General features: G+C 46.8%; 1 protein-coding gene across 6 annotated transcripts in view; it reads left to right on the forward strand.

Moving 5' to 3' along the window:
• The window catches only part of PPP1R12B (protein phosphatase 1 regulatory subunit 12B), a 132,725-nt gene that overhangs the window by 70,284 nt on the left and 41,872 nt on the right, over nt 1-20,569 (forward strand). For all 6 annotated transcript variants that reach the window (XM_048327736.1, XM_048327735.1, XM_048327732.1 and 3 more), the window contains 5 exons: nt 9,814-9,904; nt 11,149-11,310; nt 12,039-12,222; nt 12,756-12,868; nt 13,906-13,950. In XM_048327736.1, the coding sequence (XP_048183693.1) occupies nt 9,814-9,904; nt 11,149-11,310; nt 12,039-12,222; nt 12,756-12,868; nt 13,906-13,950 (595 nt within the window). The remainder of the gene's footprint in view (nt 1-9,813; nt 9,905-11,148; nt 11,311-12,038; nt 12,223-12,755; nt 12,869-13,905; nt 13,951-20,569) is intronic.

The following is a 20,569-nucleotide window of genomic DNA, read 5'->3' on the forward strand; positions in this document are numbered from 1 at the left end:
AGCTTTTCATACTCTGGAAGTTTTAGTTCCCAGAACAGCTGGAAAGGCAACCGTGCAGCCCACAGCTGGCACATGGGGTGAGATAGATTTTGCCTGAGAACTTCTGAAAGGCAGGTCTGTGCTCTCAGTTATGTGGCCAGTTTAAAAGGACTATTGAATTTGAAATCTCTCCTGGTTTGGCAAGAATTAGGATTTTAATTCTTTTACCTCCCATCACTGTGTTTATACAACTGAATTCTTGTGTGGGTTCTTCCTGTTCCTCAGGAAGGTTCCAGCAGGGTGGTTCCAGCACTTGCCATCAGGCATACTCTTAGAGACAGGAAACTCTTCTCTCTCCTCCTTACTTTTTAATTTATTCTGACCAGTTTCTCACTTAACTGCCCTGTCCCTGGCAGTGTCCAAGGCCAGGCTGGATGGGGCTTGGAGCAACCTTGGATAGTGGAAGGTGCCCCAGCCCATGGCAGGGGGTGGAACTAGATGAGCTTTAAGGTCCCTTCCAACCCAAACCATTCCATGATTCCAAGATAAATCTGGAGTAGGAGTGAGGTGGGCTTGTTTTCTGGGCAGCTGTGGGGCTGGTGGCCCTGTTCAGCCCATGCCTTCTTGCCCTCCAGAGTTTCCCCTAGAAATGTTTTTCAGCTGAAGGAAGCTCACTGACGTGCCAGGTAAATGTGTTTGACAAACACTTCTGTTTCCTGCTTCATTCCCAAGAGGAATTTATTTTTCATTCTAAGGATCCAGCTGCTAATTATAGTAGCATATATTATTAATATATTAATAACTGAATCCTCCTCCACCAGTACTGTTAGATGAACAATTTTTCGCAAGTCCTTTTACCTCATGGTTCTTGTCCTGTGGGCATTCCGAGTGTGTGTCCTCTGGGAAGAGCACGGATGTGGCACCTGATAGGTCCCTTAACCCTTATGGTCTGACAAATAGAATAAAAGCCCCTGATCTCTGTGAAAGTTAAACGATGAGATTTGCATTTAAGGTGTATTTAAATGTCGCTTGAGAGGAACTGGCAGAAAAGGCTGTGAGCAATAGCTCGCTGCTACCTTTTTTTAAATAGCATTTAACTCTACAATCCTTATCACTGACTGATGTAAAGCTGAGTGGTCTTAATCTCCTGGGACAGGTCCCTGGGGAAGCAGAGTGGTGGGGTGCTCATGCAAGGAGGTGCTACAAGGCAAGGGAAGGATTCCTGTCCACACTACACAGTGGACAACAAGAAGTTAAGAGGTTTCTCTCTCTTGTGAAGAACTGAACGATCATCTGGCACCTGCTGTGACAGCATTTCTCTGCCACTGCCTCTGCAGTTAATCGCTTTCAGATAAAGTTGTCCCTTTTTTCAAAGGCTGCTGGTGCAGATGACGTGGGAGGGCAGGAATTCTGCTGGCCATGGGGTTGTCCATGTTGGGAAGAGGCGAGATTGCTCCTGCTGGATCAGAAATCAGGCTGCATTTTTATTTGGAGTAAGGTCGAGGTGTGGGCCGGGGTCAGTGTGGTTTCCTGTAAGGGTGGCGAGCAGGTGTGTGCTGCATGCTCAGCTGCCAGGGCTTTATCCACGCAGGGCTCAGAGGAAGGGGGGTGGATATTTTAGCATTTGCTTTGGGCGGGGGAGTCCAGGCTGTAGGTTGGCCTGCTAACAAAAGCAGGAATCCATGCGGGATCCTTCAGGAATGGTCAAGGGAAGGAAGCAGGGACCACTTGACCTAAGCATTGTAAAAGAACTGCAGCTTGGCAGCGTGGAGCAAGCAGAAGGTAAAACTGCCTTTCCCCAGCCCTGTCCATGCTGAGTTTGTGTGCAATTCCTCTTGGCTTACTAATGGGAACCACTGCCCTGCTGCACGCACTTCACCCTCGGTGGAACAGCAGTAATGGCACCTTCTGGCTCTGGTGCCATCCCAGTGCCACTGCCTGGGTGTTCAGGGTCTGGGCTTTACTAACTTTGACGAGTTCAGCTACTTCTCTGTGTCCAAAATGGTCATTAAAGACAAGGATGTACCTGAAATATTTGTAAGATCCTATGTGTCGCTGAGAGCTAATTCGGCACTAAATCAGCTACTCTGGTAAATTCTGTGTTCCGCAGTATTGACCTGGGGATGTGACAGGTGGAGGAGCCAAGGAAGACAGGAAACCTCCCTGGGATTTCTATTTGAAAAGTTTTTGTGCAGACTTAATTAATCTTCTGTCCCTGAGAACAGTGGACACTGGAAATTGAACCAAAGCCTCAGGCTAAGAAATTGCAATGTAAGCTCAGTAGGAAATGGAAATCTTTGATACATTATTAATATTCAGTGATATTTTGTGTAATTCAGCTGGGGCTGATCTGTGATTCTGTTCCTGAGCTGTTCAGGCGTCTCCTGCTCCCACAAGGTGGCAGTGGAAGGCTGCTGGAATGCACTGGCAGGCGAACATCGCTGCTCTGGCTTATCTGGTTCAGTAGCTGAACCTTCTTTATCAAGTTTTGATTTTACTTTATTTTTTTGTTGCAAAAGACAATTTCCCAAATAGTCAGAGTTGTGCCAAGTTAATTTTTTTTTTCTGTGGGGATTTTCTGCCCTGGAAAATTTCCTGTTTCAGAATGTAATCCAGCTTTTGGGAAAGCCGTAACAAGTCTGCTGAAAGTTGTTAAAAATGTCAAATTGTGTTGGTTCAGTTGCAAATGAGAAGGATGCTGGCAGAGGCAGGACATTGGTTTCCTCTATCAGTGGCAGGAAGTGGAGTCCATCCTGCTCCAGTTCCTGCAGCAGATTTTTAATGCAAGGATGCAGCTCCTGAGTATTGCAGACAGTGCACGCTGTTCCCTGTCACAGTGACAACCCACTCAGTGCTGTGTATTGACACCCAAAGTCCTGTGCTGAACACAAACAATTCCAAAATATTCCCTCCTGGTAAGCTTTGCACTTGTGAGGGTCACAGCTGACACATTCAGTGTCTCAGAGACCGGTCATACTCTCACTTCAGGTGCTGTTGGCTGCCTCTGCTCTGGGGTTGCAGCACTCTCTGCTTTTCTCTTACAGAAAGAATTCTTGAATTCTTTTGTTTTTTAAACAAGTACATGTGCTCTTCTGCTGGCAGAAGTTTAAAGGTCTGAGTTCACAGCAACAGTTATGGCAGCCAGTTTAGGGAATGTGATCACTGTGATGTTTGTTGCCTTTTCACTCTTCACCATAATGCTGAGTGACATTAATTAATGTGAAGGGATTACATAGATCATTAAAAGCTTCTCATGTATGTGCTGACTCCCCCAGCCCCAAACTTGGTGAGCTCTCAGGAGTACCAATGCTGTATTTTATTCCTCTGGCAGAGGGATTGCAGGGCTGTGTTCCCAGCTGGATCTGCAACCCAAGCACTCCTCACCTCATATTGGTGCAGTCCCGACAGCTAAGGAGGCACAAGGAGCTGCCGTGGGGACATGGTGGGGACACAGCACAGAAGGAGCAGCTCTGCTGTCTGAGGGACACACACAGAACTGAACATGGAACCATGGAATGGTTTGGGTTGGGAGGTTGGTCAGGATCTTACAGCTCATCTCATCCCACCCCCTGCCATGGGCAGGGACACCTTCCACTATCCCAGGTTGCTCCAAGCCCCGTCCAACTTGGCCTTGGGCACTTCCAGGGACAGGGCATGGGAAAGGACAGGCAAAATTGTCCAGACCTCCCTGATGAGAAGTGTTCTTGTAGTCTCAGCTGTCACACGTGTAACCTCACCCCATTGTAAACGTCCCGTGGAAACAGGAGTTCTGCAGGGATAAAGGGAGCTGGTTGTTTTGATTAACAAGTGGCAAAGATCACAAATCTCTTAATCTCTTGGATCAGCACCTGAACATGTTGAGTGAAGCAGAGCTGTGGGAAATAAAGAGGTTAATCTGCTGCTAGTGAAGCTGCTAATCAACCTGTAACCAAAGGGCAGAAATTCAGACACTGAAACTTGCACGAGCTGAGAATTCATTGTCCAGATTGAAACACAACGACAGCTCCCAGCAGCAAAGGCCTGAAAATGGGGAATTCTCAGCCCAGGCTTTTCGAGCCAGCTGTGAAAGGCTTTAGGACTATGATCTTGTTATCCCTCTGTCCTCAGCTTATTAAATAACTCGGCATTGTCAGGCTGTCTCCCCCCTCATTCCCAGCTCCAACACTCGCAGTCTGATGTGTTATCCTTCTCTCCTGCCTGGAAAGACAGAGCACATCCAGCTTCTGACAGTTTCTCTAATGACTGTTTCCAGTTGCAGTGGGCTGATGGGCAGAACATGTCAGCACAGGGATAAATTCAGGGAAGAACCGAAACCTGTTGCTTGGATAAGAGAGCAGGAAAGTTTCTTTTTCGACTGTTTCCATGTAGTTGCCAATGATTGACTTGCTGCTGGGGACATAGTTCATTATCTAACTTAAGGAATTGTATTTTGGGAACTGCTGTCAGCATTGTTGCCTGCAAACCTTGCACTTGCTTCTCCTCCCTCCTCCAGCTTATGGATAGTTATTTGCTGATGGCAACTCTCCAGTTTGTAGGAATGCATTGCTGGGATGCTGTACTTTTCCAGTTGTTTCCAGGGGAACAGTATCTGTACTTGAGGCTTTTGCTGAGGGTTTTTTTTCTTATCTTTCTTTTTTCAGAGTGCATGTGAGTTTTTAAGATATGTACATGTATATATAAACATATATACGTGTGTGTATGCCTGAGAAATAGATATACGTGTGACAAAGACTTTTTAAGAATCACCGCAGTGTTTGGAGTAGGGATACTGTACTCTTCTTAAGAGGAGAAATTTCAAACATTTTAGAGTCTGAGTAGCCACATGGCTTTCCATGTGCTGAACGAACCTCCTTGTGTACAGAGAGCCACACGTGTGCCTGGCTCCCCTTACTGGTGTTACCTGGATTTGGAAGAGCCAGAAGTCTGTCCTGGCTTCCAAGAAAACTGTCACTGTTGGTTCTAGTCTAGAGAGTGTAGTTCAGAGTCACTTCTAAGCTAGAAAGAGGTGGGAGGATTTGCAGAGGGCCTAGGAAGAGCTTTCCTCCAGAAGAGCCCCAACAAGCCCAGCCCCAGTTCACAATCAGCAGAGTCTCATTCCCAGAGACTGGGAACAACTGTAATGATGAACCAGTTACTGGTGCCACTCCTGTTCTTACTGTGCTGGCTGTGGGACCTGGATTTATTGAAGATGGACCTGACAGGGATGGAGGGAACCTTGTCGTGGCCCCGTGCAGCTCATGTGGGGGTGTATCTCAGTTTTCAGTCCTGACAGCAGAACGAAATTCCTTTAACCCAGTCTGAGAAGAGGGTGGCTGTAGAACTTAGTGAGTGTTTAGCTTCCAAATTTGTTGCCAGGTCTTCACAGAATGCCAGAAAGCTTTGGGTTGGAAGGGAACTTACAGCTCATCTAATTCCACCCCCTGCCATGGGCAGGGACACCTTCCCCTAGACCAGGTGGCTCCAAGCCGTGTCCAACCTGGCCTTGGACACTTCCAGGGATGGGGCAGCCACAGCTGCTCTGCCACAGGTAGGTGATGTAAAACTCCCAAGTTTTGCACATTCTTGCTGTTCCCTCTGGGACTTGGTGATGTTCTGCCAAAGGACTCCATGGTGGTGAATGGTGTTTGCCAGAAACGCTTCAAGCTCTGAGTGCCTGAAGGAGTTCAGGATGGCAGGAAAAGAGACCAGTGTTGTAAAACAATTATCAGAAGACTGGATATTTCTTGGAGAAATAAATCTTTTGTTCTTGTTACCTGTGCACCAACCATCAGGGTATTGTAACTCTTTTTTGTGCATCATTCACCCTTGATTTGGCAGGGGTTTCTCGTCACAATAATTTCTTTTCCTCTGGCCAGGGTTCTCTAACATACAGACTTGCTCTTGTATTCCTGGTTTACCAGCCTGTATATTCAGCCTTCCTATTTCCCAGGTTGAATCTCCCCTTTTATTAGTATGGTATTGCAGCTCCTTTTGCCTTGACATGGTGATGAGTAGTTGGGATCCGTGTGAGTTATGCTGTCCTTGATGAAAGAGTTGACAGAGGAAAATAGGTGTTTTCTTGAAAATAGCCAGAATTAAGTGGGAGCCAGGTTCATCAGTCAGTTACCAGGTTTTTTCCTAGCTAATACACAAACCAGAAGCCTCCAGCTCTCTCAGGGCAGCAGGACACGCTTGTCTCTGTCTGTGAGAGCTGTAAACCTCTGCAGTGGTTTTGCTGACTCTCATATACACATCTTGAACAATTTCTATTCTTCTCCTTGAACTTACAGCCAAAACTCTGGTAAAAATCTGTTCTGCTTTATACATGCCTTGAGCTTGGTGTGATGGCTGCTCTTATTGAAAGTATTTCTCAGAGAAAGCTTATTGCAAGGAAACACAACACATAGGGCTGTTCCTTTGAAGATCTGCTTGGATCCTGAGATATTTGCTTGAATTAATAGGATGTCACAGGCACTGCACTTGAGCAAGCAGCGTGTTCCTTTAAAACGTAATTAAAAACTCTGTGCATTGTTCATAGGCTGCCTCACACCCCATTTGGTGCTTGTGCCCTGCAGCCTGCTGTGCTCTGCAGTGTTTCTGCTTTGGAGAGCAGCGTGTTGCTCTGCCTGTGCCATCCAGCCCAGCCCAGCCCTGAGCTGCATCTGACTCGCTGTCTCCTTCCTGTGCATTTGTTCTCTTTCTCTCTTCCAGCCCATTTAGCACACTCAGGTCTCTCAAAATTCTGTTTGTAAGCAAAGCAACACATTGTAAAATCTGTCTTTTCCCTCCCTTCCCCCCAAATTAAAAAGCAAGTCACACGAGATCCCGAGCAGGGCACACCTGGGCCTGCACTGCCAGCAGGGCTGGGCTGCTGTGTGCAGTTACAGGCACTGCCAGCACAGCCCCTCCTCTGGCACCTGGAACAGGCTGTAGCTGCTCCCTCACAGAAACCAGCTCTGTCACTATGCAGTGGCTCTGCTGACTTGCCTCAGAAAATTCGGTTATCTCATGCTGTAAATGGCTTTGGGTGAGCTCCAGGAAGTGATGAATTGTGTAAATGGAAAGAACCCGAAAGTTGGCGATCGATTGCGGCTGCGGCCCGGGCTGAGCCGTGCTGACCTGCAGGATGTGCTCAGCTGAGGATCAAGTCTCTCTTACAGGCTGGACTCCCAGAATTGCTAACGATGCTGTAACATATCTGTATTTTTCTATAAATTCTGGGAGAGCAGAAGGAAAAAGCCTTGGAGGATGATGGGCTAAGAGACCCAAAATGGTTTTTCTCTTGCCATACCCACAGCAAAGCTGTGGCTGAACTGCACCGAGGGAATCCTGCAGCCTCCTGCAAAGTGCCTGGGCTGCCCCTGCCGCAGAGCCCTCCCCATGCCTGGGGCTGACCTGGTCCCCACGGATTTGCCAAACCTTTCCTGAAACTCAATTGAAAACCTGTTTTGTCCTCTCTGTACCTGTAGCTCCTGCATACCTGTGTCCTCAGTGCAGAGTAAATTCCACTGATTTAAATTCCACTGATTCAAAGCCATTGCAGTAAACTGCCTACCATACTGAGCTACAAATTTACGTGGTTTATATATTTCAGGAATTTATACTTTTTTTACTATTGCTCTGAACTTCATTTGCAGTATATTTTGCAAATGCCTTCTTCCTCTAGGTGGCTTATTGCTTCTGGCTGCTGGGCAAACAGCAGTGATTCTGCTTGTGTCAAAAGCTGCAGAAAATGCTTATTGTTTCCTTAATGTGCCATTACCTGGACAGTGCACACACTGCAGCAGGGAGAGCAGGAGAGCTCATGCTCTGCAAAATTAGGAGTTGCACAGCTTTCACTCATCAAACAGCAGCTTTTTTGTTCATGAAACAGCAGATTTTTTGGGAGACAATCATCCCTCTGAAGTGTAGGCGCTTCCCGTGTTGGCATATCCATCACAGCTCATGTGTCTGTCTGGATAATCAATGGGAAGAAATGAGCTCCTCTGCAGTGCATCCACATGGGCTGTGCTGGAGGCTCCTCATGAAGGTGATAAATGACACCCTGGGAGTGCAGCTCTGCAAGCCCTCGGCTGGGGACATCTCCATTGCAGGCAGGGAGATGGAACTCCCAGGGCACAGTTCATAGAATCGTGGAATCTCCTGAGTGGGAAGGGATCTCAGGGATCATCAAGTCCAAATCCTGGCCCTGCACAGACACCCCAACAACCCCACCCTGGGCATCCCTGGGAGCGGTGTCCAAACACTCCTGGAGCTCTGGCAGCCTCAGGACCGTGCCCATTGCCTGGGGAGCCTGGGCAGTGCCCAGCACCCTCTGGGGGAAGAACCTTTTTCACAATATCCAGCCTGAACCTGCCCTGACACAGCTTCATGTCATTCCTTCGGGTCCTGTGCCCGGTCACAGAGAGCAGAGATCAGTGCCTGCCCCTCCAGGAGTCTCCAGTGCAGCATCCCTGGCACAGACTCGATCCTTTGCAATTTCCTTGGCCTCTGGAGATCAGAGATGTTCAGGGTGTTATTTATGAGGTCAAATTCTTGCACCAGTTTCAGGTGAGAAGACTCTCACGTGAGCCCCACAACCCCTGAGGAGCTGGGAGGTGACTGTCTGTGCCCCCGTGAAGGGGATTCCTCCTTGGAAGCCAGGCTGCATTTGCTGCACAGCTGAACCAGCACTGAATGCAGGTCCTGAGGGTGGATAAAACCCACCATGGCAGATTATTTTAGAATGATCCAAATTTCCTGATTCTCTGTGGTTCTGTCACAGTGCAGCAGTTTAGTGAACTTTCTAATAAATGTCTTAACATACTGGATCAGGTGCAAATCCTCTTCAGCTCATTACCTTTTCCATGAAGATGGTCTACTAAAACCAGGAAAAGAGTCCAAGGACAAAGTAAGTGATTCACCTTCATCCCTCACTTAGCTCACTGCCCTTTGAACACATCCAGACCTCTGGTACAGTGTTAACCTGGCAGTGATAGATCTGCACAGAACATTCCAGCACCCTCATCCCTGTACAGTGGGACAGTGTGAATAATCATTTCCTATTAACCAGGCTAAAGAGTCAAGTTTAATGAACTGTTCATTAGACTGAAGCCTCTCCTCCAGCATGGAAATCATTTACTGCTGTGAACTCCTTGACTCAGAGCACTCCCCAATTCCTCACTAGTTCCTCCCAGTCGGTGCCGGGGCAGAGGGTGCAGTTTATGTATTTTCATGTGAATAATTCTCTTGAATTCTCCCATCTTTGATGAAATCCAGTTGTGCCCAGGTCTGTGTTTTTAACTGTAGGTTTTTCAGCGTTAAGGAGCTTGGCTTACACAGAGTGTGAAGGTCATTTATTTAATTCCATTGCTCTTTCCAAGGCGTGTGTCTCCGTGATGCCTGCAGTTCAGCGGTTCCTGGCGTGATGGGTTTCATATTGATGAAGGCAGCAGATTGCAGGAATATGATCGTGACTATAATGACAGGAAGGAGGGTCTGAGGAATGCACCAGCGCAGGATTTCTGTTCTGAGATCTTTGTCTGAGTGAGAGGGCCTTTATGAGGAGTGGGGTTCTTTTTCTAATGATGCCATGGTTTGGAATGGAGCAAATAATTTAGAGAATAGGTGCACCTTTTTAACAGAACACGTCCAGCACTAAAGGGTTTATTTAGAGGCTCTGGGGAGAAGGTGCTGTGAACGTGTGTATTGTGTGCTCATGGGGAGGTTGTCCCAGAGAAACAGCAATAGCAGATGGAGCTAAAATTAATTTTTGTCCATGAGAAAGAGAATAATAGCTCAGGAGTCTACAGAGACAGGAAGGTAGATCATCTGCTTTTACTTTAACCTCTTCTGCACCTTTTTTTTTTTTTCCAGGTCATATCTGACTCCGGTGCGGGATGAGGAAGCGGAATCACTGAGGAAGGCACGATCCAGACAGGCCCGGCAGACTCGCAGATCTACCCAGGTAAAGAATGCAAATGCTCACATTTGTGTGTAGGGTGAAGAGACCTGATGAACTGATTGCCCAGCAAAGCTGTGAGTGCTCCATGCCTGGAAGTGTCCAAGGCCAGGTCGGACAGGGCTTGGAGCAACCTGGTCTAGTGGAAGGTGTCCCTGCTCATGGCAGGGGGTGGAATGGGATGGTCTTTAAGGTCCCTTCCAATCCAAACCATTCCATGGTTCTGTAAAGAGGCAGGATTTTCTTCTGCTCTTACATTATTTCTTAGGGCAGGGGACTTGTCTGCACTTGTGGGGAAACACAAAAAGTGGAAAAGCTTTAGGTGTGAGAAAAAAGTAGGATTTAGGAATAAAGCAGAAGAGTTTAGAGATCAGCTTTGGCTGAAAAAACTTGAAGAAGATACAATTAATAGCAAGCAAGGACACTAAAACAATGGTTAGAGTTTCTAGGTTTGGCAGAGATAGGTTTAGAAGTTGCAAAAAATATGCTTAGCAAGATAGATAAGTTTAAGCTTAATAATGGAATATTGTGTGTTTTTATATAAGGTATAACAAGTGAGTATTGTGTACAACAGATGTACGTGCACTCATACTGTTTTGGAGAGGTTCTGGCAAAATTTTTTTCAAACAGTTATTACAAAACCCTCCCACAGACATACATGAGTTAGATTTCCAAGGTTTCCTTTCTGCAATGTACCTGCCTCTTAGTTTGTAGTGTGATCACATATATTTGGGTTGCTTTGAGTCAGTGATTATGTCAGTAGGCTGAGAAATACAGTAAAGGCATCAGAATTCTTCCCTTTCTCTTACCATAGGGATGAAACATGAGCCTGACCAGATGTGAGTCTGTGGCATTTTAAACTGACCTGGAAGATTGAAAATGTAATTTCAGGCTGGAAAAGTCTCCAGGGAGACTTTAGAGCCCCTTCCAGTGCCTAAAGGGGCTCCAGGAGAGCTGGGGAGGGACTTCGGACAAGGGCCTGGGGGGATAGCACAAGGGGGAATGGCTCCCCACTGCCAGAGGGCAGGGATAGATGGGATATTGGGAAGAAATTCTTGGCTGTGAGAGTGGTGAGAAGCTGTGGCTGCCCCTGGATCCCTGGAGGTGTTCAGGGCCAGGTTGGACAAGGCTTGGAGCAACCTGGACTACTAGAAGGTGTCCCTGCCCATGGCAGGGGGTGGAACGAGATGGGCTTCAAGGTTCCTTCCAACCCAAACCAGTCTGGGGTTCGATGATTCTGTTCCCTGCAGGGCGTGACCCTGACGGACCTGCAGGAGGCCGAGCGCACGTTCAGCCGCTCGCGGGCGGAGCGCCAGGCGCAGGAGCAGCAGAGCGACAGAGCCGGCAGCGCTGAGGACAGCGGCGAGAGGCAGGAGAGCCGCGCACGGTGGGGCAGGAGCGCGGACGACGAGGTGATCCTGCTGCCCCAGTACCCCTTGCCTGAGAGCTAATGAAACCATTTAGGAGGGCTGAGATCAGGAGAAATTCTTTGGAGGTTATCTTTTTATTCTGACGGGGACAGACCAGCTGGAAAGAGGCACAGCTGACTGAGGAGCAGCACTTCAGCACGAGGGAGGTGGATCTGGAGGTGCTGGAGCTTAGCTGTGCCTTTGTTGTCCTCTGGGAATTTCACCTTTCTGTCTCCTGCCAGAAAATAAAACGGTGTAAATCCCAGAAAGCATAATGAGAAGGCTAATGATAGAAATGTGGCCTAGATCCATCCTTGCTTGTGCAGTGTAGGCGGAGGCTTTGTGTTCACGTTTTTCCACGGATACTCCATGTATAATGGAAGGCTGGAGAGACTAGTTTTCTGCCCCTGCCACCACCTCTGTTTTTTTCACTCTAAATCATTTATTTCTGTTAGATAACTCATTTCTCCTACCATGAGCTGTAGGAACACAGGGATGGATCCCAGATCTCCCAGCTATGGAGGGTGCTCTTACACTGTAGCTGTACAATGATTTTAACATTCATCCTTATCTGATAGAATGGAACTGATCTGGCAAGTGCAGGTGATCACTTCCAGCAGCAGTGAAGAAAACATTGCACTCTGAAATCCAAACATTGCATTCCTTGAAATCCAAAATCTCCTACTTCTTTCTCATGGTACTGTTTTTCTGTCATGGCTTTTTGTTTCTAGACCGTCTATCGGCGATTGAGGGGCCCAGCACAGCCCGACAAACCCACGACGCCTGTGTCTCCTTCCACAGCAGCACCTCTGCTCTATACAAGCTCATACCTGACTCGAACAAATAAATATCTAGGGCCAGACTCTGTGAATCCAGCGGATTTCAGAGCGGCAGCCACAGAGATGGAGAAAAATGGTACGTACCAGGAGAGTGAAGAACCGGCAAAGCTCAAGGCTTTTCTTGTGGTTTAGAACTTCCAGTGTGTACAGATAGAACAAGTTTACTTGTTACTCTGAGGGAAGCTGCCACCTCACAAAACAAATGTTATTTGTTTAAATGAAGTTAAGCAAATTCCTGTTGCTTGTAACAGAGGGATAAAAGGATATTTTCCATTTTGGATGGAATGTGATCTTGAGACAGTGATCATGGAACATTTAGATATCAGAGCTGGGGAAAGAGATTCCCCTAGTACAGTTTGTCCTCAGAACAGGAGTAAGTCAGGATGACTTGTGGGGAGCTGGGGTAACCTCCCTGGCTCTGATGAGAGAAGGAGTGTGAGTATCCAGCTGTAGTGGACACTGAGATTCCATTTCATTTGGTTTAATAACTCCTTTGTAATATAACACAAGGCAAGATGACCTTGAGCAGCTTAAAAAGAACCCCAGAACCTTAGCAAAAGCACAGATGTAAATCACTGAAACCAAAGCAGTCTTTCTTTGCTTGGCCAGAGTGTGAAGATCAGGATTCAGACGACAGATCCCTGAACAAACAGTCGATCCGAGAGCGGCGACGGCCGAAAGAGAGAAGGAGAGGCACCGGCATCATCTTCTCAACACAAGATGTAAGTTTGAGTTCCTTAGAAAGAGAAACTCCAGGGTGAATTTTCTTCCAATTCCAAGCTTCAGGGTTTTTTTCCCAGTCCATTGATTTCCCAGGTCACAAGCCACCTGAAGTATTTTCAAATTTCTTCAAGCCCAAATTTGTCTGCTCTTTAGGGCCCCTGAAAGAAAGACAATAGGAAGAAGAGCTGTGTCATGGTCATTTCTCTTAGTTCTGGTCTCAGAGGATTTCTTCAGTCTGAGGGAAGAAATCCAACCCTCCAAAGTTTGGTTAGAGCCTCAGCTAGGAAAATAGATCACCTTTTTCAGGAGAGAATAAGAATTATGAAATTATGGTTAACAAGTTGAGTCCAGAGTCAGCTGGGATGCCATGGTAGTTCATATTTGCTCCATGAAATCTTGGAGCAGTTACAAAGACCAGTGGCTTAGAGAGGCTATGCAAGGGCAGGATACCTGGGATGACTCCAGTGTTTCCACCTGGAGTCTAACTGAAGTGGAGATACTGACATAATATTAACTTCCAAAAGTATTTCAGATGTGCAGTTTTTCCAAGTTTTTTTTCCCTCGGTGTGTTAGGGACTTCCTCACAACTCCTGAGAAGCATTGGAATGGCAGGAGCCATCTCAAGAGAGTCATTCTGTCCTCAATACCAAGATCTTCTAAGTGGCCATTAGGTCACCAAACCAGATCTGATAATTAGCCAAAAGCATCTGGACAGGCATTTCTTTTGACAGAATTTTTCTTAACTTTAGCATCAAATCATTTTTTCACTGAAAGGGTGGTTAGGGACTGGCACAGGTTGCCCAGAGCAGTGGTGGAGTCCTTGTTCCTGGAAGGGTTCAAAACACAGATAGACTTGGCATTTTGTGATGTGGTTGAGTTGGTGTGTTCGGTCAAACGTTGGACTTGCTGGTCTTGGAGGTCTTTGCCAACCTTAATGATTCTGTGATTCTATAAACAATACATTATCTTCTTGTGATAAAGTTTTGTTCTCTCCAAAGCTGCCTAATTATATTGTTTGCCTTTCCTTTCCTCCTAGGATGATGATGAAGTTGATGGAAATGAGGAAGTGAAGGAAACTCGGGTAAGTGAGACCATATTTCTGAGTTCCAAGTATCAATTCCTTACTGATTTCTCTTCTGAAAGATAAGGTATATCTGCAGAGTGGCCTGAGTTCAAAGTTGGCTCCTGGAGAGCTGCACAGGAGTTGTGGAGCCTGGAGGGAATGCAGCAGTGGGGCTGCAGTGCCAGGGCAGTGGGATCTGAGGTGTCCTGGGGAAGGTGTGACCTTGGATCTCGGAATCACTGTTATTTTGAACAGTATGTTCTGTATTTCTGAAATCTGCTCTCCCGTCCCCTTGCAAATTTGTTTTCCTGTGGGAAATGTTCCCTGCAAGCAGCATGTCAGAGGTTGTCCCATGTTCCCCTGTTCTTGCAATATTCTCATCCTTGGAGGCCCTTTCTTTCCTTTTATAATAGTTACTGAGTCTTTCCAAATTGCCTTGGTTTCCTTTGGTTTTGTTTGTCTTTGTCTGAAACACGTTTGAGCCTGACAACATGACTGACTCTGACAATGTCAAAGCTAAATACGTTTCCAAGCTATTACAGCACAGTGTGGAAGACCTGGGAGAAATAGCAAATGGAAGGTTGCATAGGGGTCAGCCTGCTTGTGGGATGTTTCACTTTTGCTGGAAAAAGTTGAACTTTCCCTGTGCTTTGCAATGCAGTAGAGTGATTGAAGCATCACTTCGTTGCAGTTACCTGGTTCTTTGCTGAAAATTAGCAATAACACTCTTCAGACTCTATTTTTGTTTTCCTTCTTGCAATATTCAGTCAGAATGCGGCAAAGTCACGGCGAGCCTTGCTGGGACCAGAGACTCACGTGGTGCTGGGATGGCTTTTAGCATGTGCTTATCTTTCCATGCCAGCCGTTGCTTTCCCAGTGCTTACTTTGCACTTTACTCCACTTGAAATGTGAGATATTCCTGCTCACAGAAGCATCACCTGCTTCAAGGAGCCCAGCTCTTCCCACAGGAGTTTCTGCTCATCACAGTGCAGAGCTTCCTGAAATCTTCACTGCACCCTGCAGGAAAGATTTGGCCATTTATCGTCATTAAAATTGTTTTGACATTTCTGCTGCCTCACTGTAAGACTGAAGGAGGGGAGTTTTGTAATGTGTAAAAAGTAATAATCATAATAGGGACACCTTGTTTCCAGCAGGCATGTTTGGGACTTGCTGGGAATGTCTTGTTCTTCTGGGAAGTTGTCCCAGATTACCTAAATTAAGACAAAAGAGTAGCTGAGGCTGCAGCTTTGGAGGCTTCCTGGAGTCTAGTCCTAAAATTGCTGAAAATTTTATTGAGCACAGTCCTCACTGCTCATGTAGATGGATAAGCTGCACTTTGGGAGAACCCAGCTGCCCAAAAATTCAAGGTCACCCAGTCTCTTACAATTAGTAATGCTGGTTTTCCCCAAATTAACAGCAAGGATTCCTTTTGTCTAACACTTTGCATGATTTTCTTGTGGGATCCATCTAACAGCAGAGCAATTTCCCTTCAGTTCCATCAGCCCCTTTGTGCAGGTGCTTCGGGGCGCCAGCACCGTGGTTTCTTATGCACCCAACGTGCCTTAGACCTGGGTTAGACTCTCCTCCCACTCTGCTGAAGCTGTTTTTCCCATTTTCCCAGTCCTCTTGTTTTTATCCAGTTCCCAGTTTTATTTTCTTCAATGCATGCCTCCAACATCATGTCACTTGGTCAGTCTTCCCTGGTTTATTTGAGATCAAAATCAGAGATATCTGTCCTAACTAGCCATCGCTTTGGCAGGAATCGTGGAACAGCTCTCTGTTTTCCGTTCTAGTGCCAATAAAAAAGTACAGTTAATAATCATTAATTCATCAATAACTATAATTCTAGAATGGCAGGTGCCAAATGTCACCAGGTTGTGAACTTGAGCCCATTTTAGTAGCAGAACCCCAAAGAATCTGATTTTATGGGAACAGTTACGTTTTTCCTCCAGTGTTTATATCTTGGCTGATATCAGGATGATTTTCATGGAAGGCAAAAAAAGGCCTTACTTGAAATCCCTCCTCCAAGCTCTGCAATGCTGGCGACTAGTACAGGAAAAGTAAAGGCAGTTTTGGGAAGAAAAAAAGGAGCAAATACATGTTGTTCTAATTCTCAGAAGTGGATGAATTATTTTGGCTGAGCTCACAAGCACCAGTGGGAAACCAGCCCAGACACTTTGGCTGAGCTTTAGGCAAGTGAGTGGTCTCGTAGTGGGATGTGTCAGGATCCTCCATGTGTTCTGCTCCCACCCCACCTCCCTCCTTGGGATGCAGACTGCCTGGATGCGCTGTGGAAAGTTGGAAGAGCAGACAAAGTTTTATTGTGGAATAAATGTCCAAGGCTACAAGGACTTCAGCTGGAAAAAGCCTCTGGGGAAGCAGCTTTAGGAGAACTTTTTACGTGGTTCCAGTGGGAAGGAGCTGTGAAGGAGAGGGTTTTTGTGAGGTCTGGGGAGACCTGAGCTCAAAGCAGAGGTGAGGGAAAAGTTTGGCCACAGTCTTGTCTCTGTTTCTCAGAAAGTAAAAATTGGGAGTGTCTGAAAGCTCATGTTAGACCTAGACTGAGCCGGGGGGAGGCTGGAGCTGGGAAACCTTCCCTGTTCCCTCGAGCCACTGCCTGTGAAATACCAGGGGGAATTCCAGTCTTGGTGAGGCCAGTGAGGACAAATGCAACAGAGTCAGTGCAGATGGGGATCAATGGCCTAGTCTGGGATGCAGCAGCTGGAGGATGGTGATGAAGACGAAAGAGAATGGTCCAGTGTTCCATTTCTTTATCCCTGACTCTGCTGGCTTTGACTTGACCCCAACTTAAAATGATAGAATCTATTACAGACTGGTGTGGGTTGGAAGGGACCTTAAAGCCCATCCAATTCCAACCCTGCCATGGGCAGGGACACCTTCCACTGTCCCACGTTGCTCCAAGCCCATTTCAATCTGGCCTTGGACATTTCCAGGGATGGGGCAGCCACAGCTTCCCTGGGCAACTTCTGCCATTGCTATTGCACAGCAGGAACAATTGGGAACAAATTGGAAGAAAAGTGTATTTTAAATGACAGAGGATAGAGAACAAGTAGAAAATGTTTATAATCATTTAAAGGATTGTTTCTCCTTGCAGTTCTCTGCTGGAGCATTACAGATGTGCCTCGCCCACGGGAGAGTTTGTCAAAGGAAAACTTTAAATTCAGAGGAAGACACTGAGTGTTGTGTTCATAAAATAACAATTTCTGGGCAGTAAAAGTATCAAAGAAAATGTCTGTTGTCATGAACTGCCTTCAGGACAGCCTGTATAGCCCAGTATAAACCTCAGACACACTAATGGAATTAAGTTTTTTGGAAGAATAGCACTGAAACATTTGATTGTGAATTACAATTGCAGTAAGTGGATTAAATAGGCTCCATTCCTGTCTCCCTGCACTTTGATTTATGGAATGAACCAGGCTCACTCTGCTTTGTAAATAAGTGTTCTGCCTGCTTGTACTGTTACCATGAAATCACCAGATGCAACTGGACACCAATATAAATTAAATTTCTGTCCTAGAAGGGCTAAATTTCTAAGCTTAATTCCACGAGTTCTAAGGGAGGACCAATGAACTGGAAAATTCCTTATGCAAACTAAATGTCTTAATGTTATTGCTGATTCAGAGCTATGACCTGGGAGTCTTGATTTTGGTGTGTCCTATTTTTTCACCCATATTTTTGCTTTTAGTGCCATTTTATCCTTCCACGAAGGCTTCGGTTCAGCTTTTGTCATTGTGCTGTTTGCGTTTTTGTGAAAGGTGGACGCGATGAATAATTAGAAGATTAGGAGTAGCTTTTGTTAAGTGTTTTGTGAATGTCCTGTTGTAGCCAGACTGGGTGTACTGGGAGCCCTGGGAGTCTCCAGTTGTTGTTGCCCCTTTCCCAGTGTCGTGCCGGCTGACCCCGTGCCCATGGACTGTGTTTGGAAGCCAAGGAAGGCTCTGAGTCCTCCACTTTCAGGACTCACATTGCCTAATATGGTAAGGTATGTCTGCAAGAGCTGAGCTATTTTGCTGGGATACCAGGGAAAGTTGACCAGTAAAAGGAGCAAAATAGGTGAACTTCTGGCCAGCTGATAAGAAACTAAAATCCTTTCAATTCAGACAGTGCTATATGGTGGTGTTCATCCTATGCCTCATTGCTGCTGGCCCAGGGTCCCTTCTGGGGATTAAGGATATGAGTATTTTTCCCTGGTTTTACCCTTGAATGTTTATTTCTAGCAGAGATGTGTGTGATGTGGGAGGGAAACCATCTGGCCCCTGTCCAAGGGCACGTAGGTGGCACCATGCGTCACTTGCATCGTGTAGTTAAATTAGAGAGCATTTAATTCTGTGTAACATAAGGCTGGGAGAGATTGGCTCTGGTTAGTCCTGTTTATAAACAAATTGCTCTAATGGGCTGTGTATGCTGCAAGGAAAGATCTTTAAAATGTATAGCAATATAAAACAGCAGCAAAGTGCTGCAGGAGGGAGCATGAGCTGAGCCTTTGCCATAGAGCTTGAATATGGTGAAGAGCATCCTCATGGTGTTTGGAGTGCCCTGGATTCTCTGGGGGGTGGAGGGAGCAGACAGCAGAGAAATTAAAATTCATTCTGCAAATATTTCTACAAAAATGCTTCATATCTGCACAGAGGATTTGCCTTGTGAGTTCTCCAGCCTGATGTGCTTGTGTTGGTTTTTTTTAACCTCAGTACGTGGAGAAGGGCATCAGCCTGGGTGGCTGCTCTCCTTATTGGTGCAGCACTTCACTCCTCAGCCTGGCTCTGAGCACCAATTTACAGCTCTGGGAGAACATATTGTTTGTGCCTAAAGCCAAGTGATCCAAGTGGGTTATGTGACTACAGGGTTACAGCTAAATGCCTTCAGGTGAATTCCTCTAACTCACCGAGTTGCTGAATTAGGAAGGTGTAATGTGAAGCTGTGATGGGGATGGGAATGAGTAACACAAGACCAGCTAAAATCCAGTCTGTGAGTCCTGGGAAGATGAAGCAAAACAGCCAGTCCTCCAGGAGTGATTTCCAAGGTCACAAACTCATAACTACTTAAGGTAACTTTATGCTTTAGCATCTTGTTTAGTAGATTGCTGTCAGACTTGTGGTGCAGTCTGAGGTGACTGATGTGTCCCAGTTGTCAGCAAGTCATTCCCCTGCAGCCATGGGGCTGGAATTGGCCCTGCAGCAGTCACCCTCAGCTCCCTTGGCTGCTGATGGCATTGCTGGGAGGCCTGTGCAGTCAGTTCAGATGATCCCAGTTCACCCCAGGCTCCTTTTCCTTTGCACCCATGGCAGCTATTGCACAGGGGTCTCAGGATCCTCTTGCTTTCTTCCCAGAAGGAGCAGTGTGATGGATAGGGTGGCAGCAGGATCCATGACACGTGTGTGCTTCTCTCCAGTGCTGTGTGGACACAGCACGGCCGCTCCAGGAAATGGGAGTGCTCACTTCAGTGTGAATGTTAGCCCAGACCCACTGGCCTGAGGAGCAGCATTGCTCCTGGACCATATCCCAAAGACAGAATTAATCTCATTATTGTTTTATATCTAATTGTGTTTATAATTCTTGACTTTTTAAAGGTTAACAGTGTATGGTTGTGCTTATACCTGTAACAGAGATCGTGTCACTTTTTGTGGGAAACTGTCAAAGTCTGTCTCCTTGTGAAATGTTCAAAACTATGGAAAGGAGAAATATCTCTGACTGCTGAACTACTTGGAGCAGGTTCTGGCCCCCTCTGGGAGCTGATGGTCGTACCTCAGTGTCAGTCATCCAGTGGGCTGGGGGAGGATGTCTCTCCTGACGTGATTGAAGTCATCCTCCAAAAAATCTGATCTGCTGAATTAAAATTTCTGCCTACAGCAGTAGATATCTGGGTGGGCCTTAGTGGCTGTGTTGTGGTGGCAGGTGCTGCCTCGGAGAAAAGAGATTGGGGGCAGTGGGAGCGGGGCTGCAGCACATGGAACTGGGATGTAACATGTTCAGGCCCTGCTGTCTGGCCCTTCTCCCCAGTGTGAGAATCTGCATCCAGCTCTGGGGTCCCAGCACAAGAAGGATGTGGAACTACTGGAATGAGTCCAGATAAGGCCACAGAGATGCTCTGAGAGCTCTGGAGCCCCTCTGCTCTGCAGCCAGACTGGGAGAGCTGGGGGTGTTCACCTGGAGAAGAGGAGGCTCCAGGGATGGAGACCTCAGAGCCGCTTCCAGGGCCTAAAGGGGCCCCAGGAGAGCTGGAGAGGGACTGGGGACAAGGCATGGAGTGACAGAACAAGGGGAATGGCTTCCCACTGCCAGAGGGCCGGGATAGATGGGATATTGGGAAGGAATTTTTGGCTGTGAGGATGGGGAGGCCCTGGCACAGGGTGCCCAGAGAAGCTGTGGCTGCCCCATTCCTGGAAGTGTTCAGGGCCAGGTTAGATGGGGCTTGGAGCAACCTGGGCTAGTGGAAGGCATCCCTGCCCATGGCAGGGGGTGGGATGAGATGAGTTTTAAGGTCCCTTCCAACCCAAACCATTCTGTGACTCTGGTATTCTATGGATGCTTCTCTGTGGCAAAGCCCCTCACTGCCTGCCATCCTGTGCAGGCTGGTGCAGTCACACATTTATGTAGTAAATTATTTATCTCCCAGACA

Source organism: Corvus hawaiiensis, chromosome 24 (genome assembly GCF_020740725.1).
Source record: "Corvus hawaiiensis isolate bCorHaw1 chromosome 24, bCorHaw1.pri.cur, whole genome shotgun sequence".
In the NCBI taxonomy this organism is placed as follows: domain Eukaryota; kingdom Metazoa; phylum Chordata; class Aves; order Passeriformes; family Corvidae; genus Corvus; species Corvus hawaiiensis.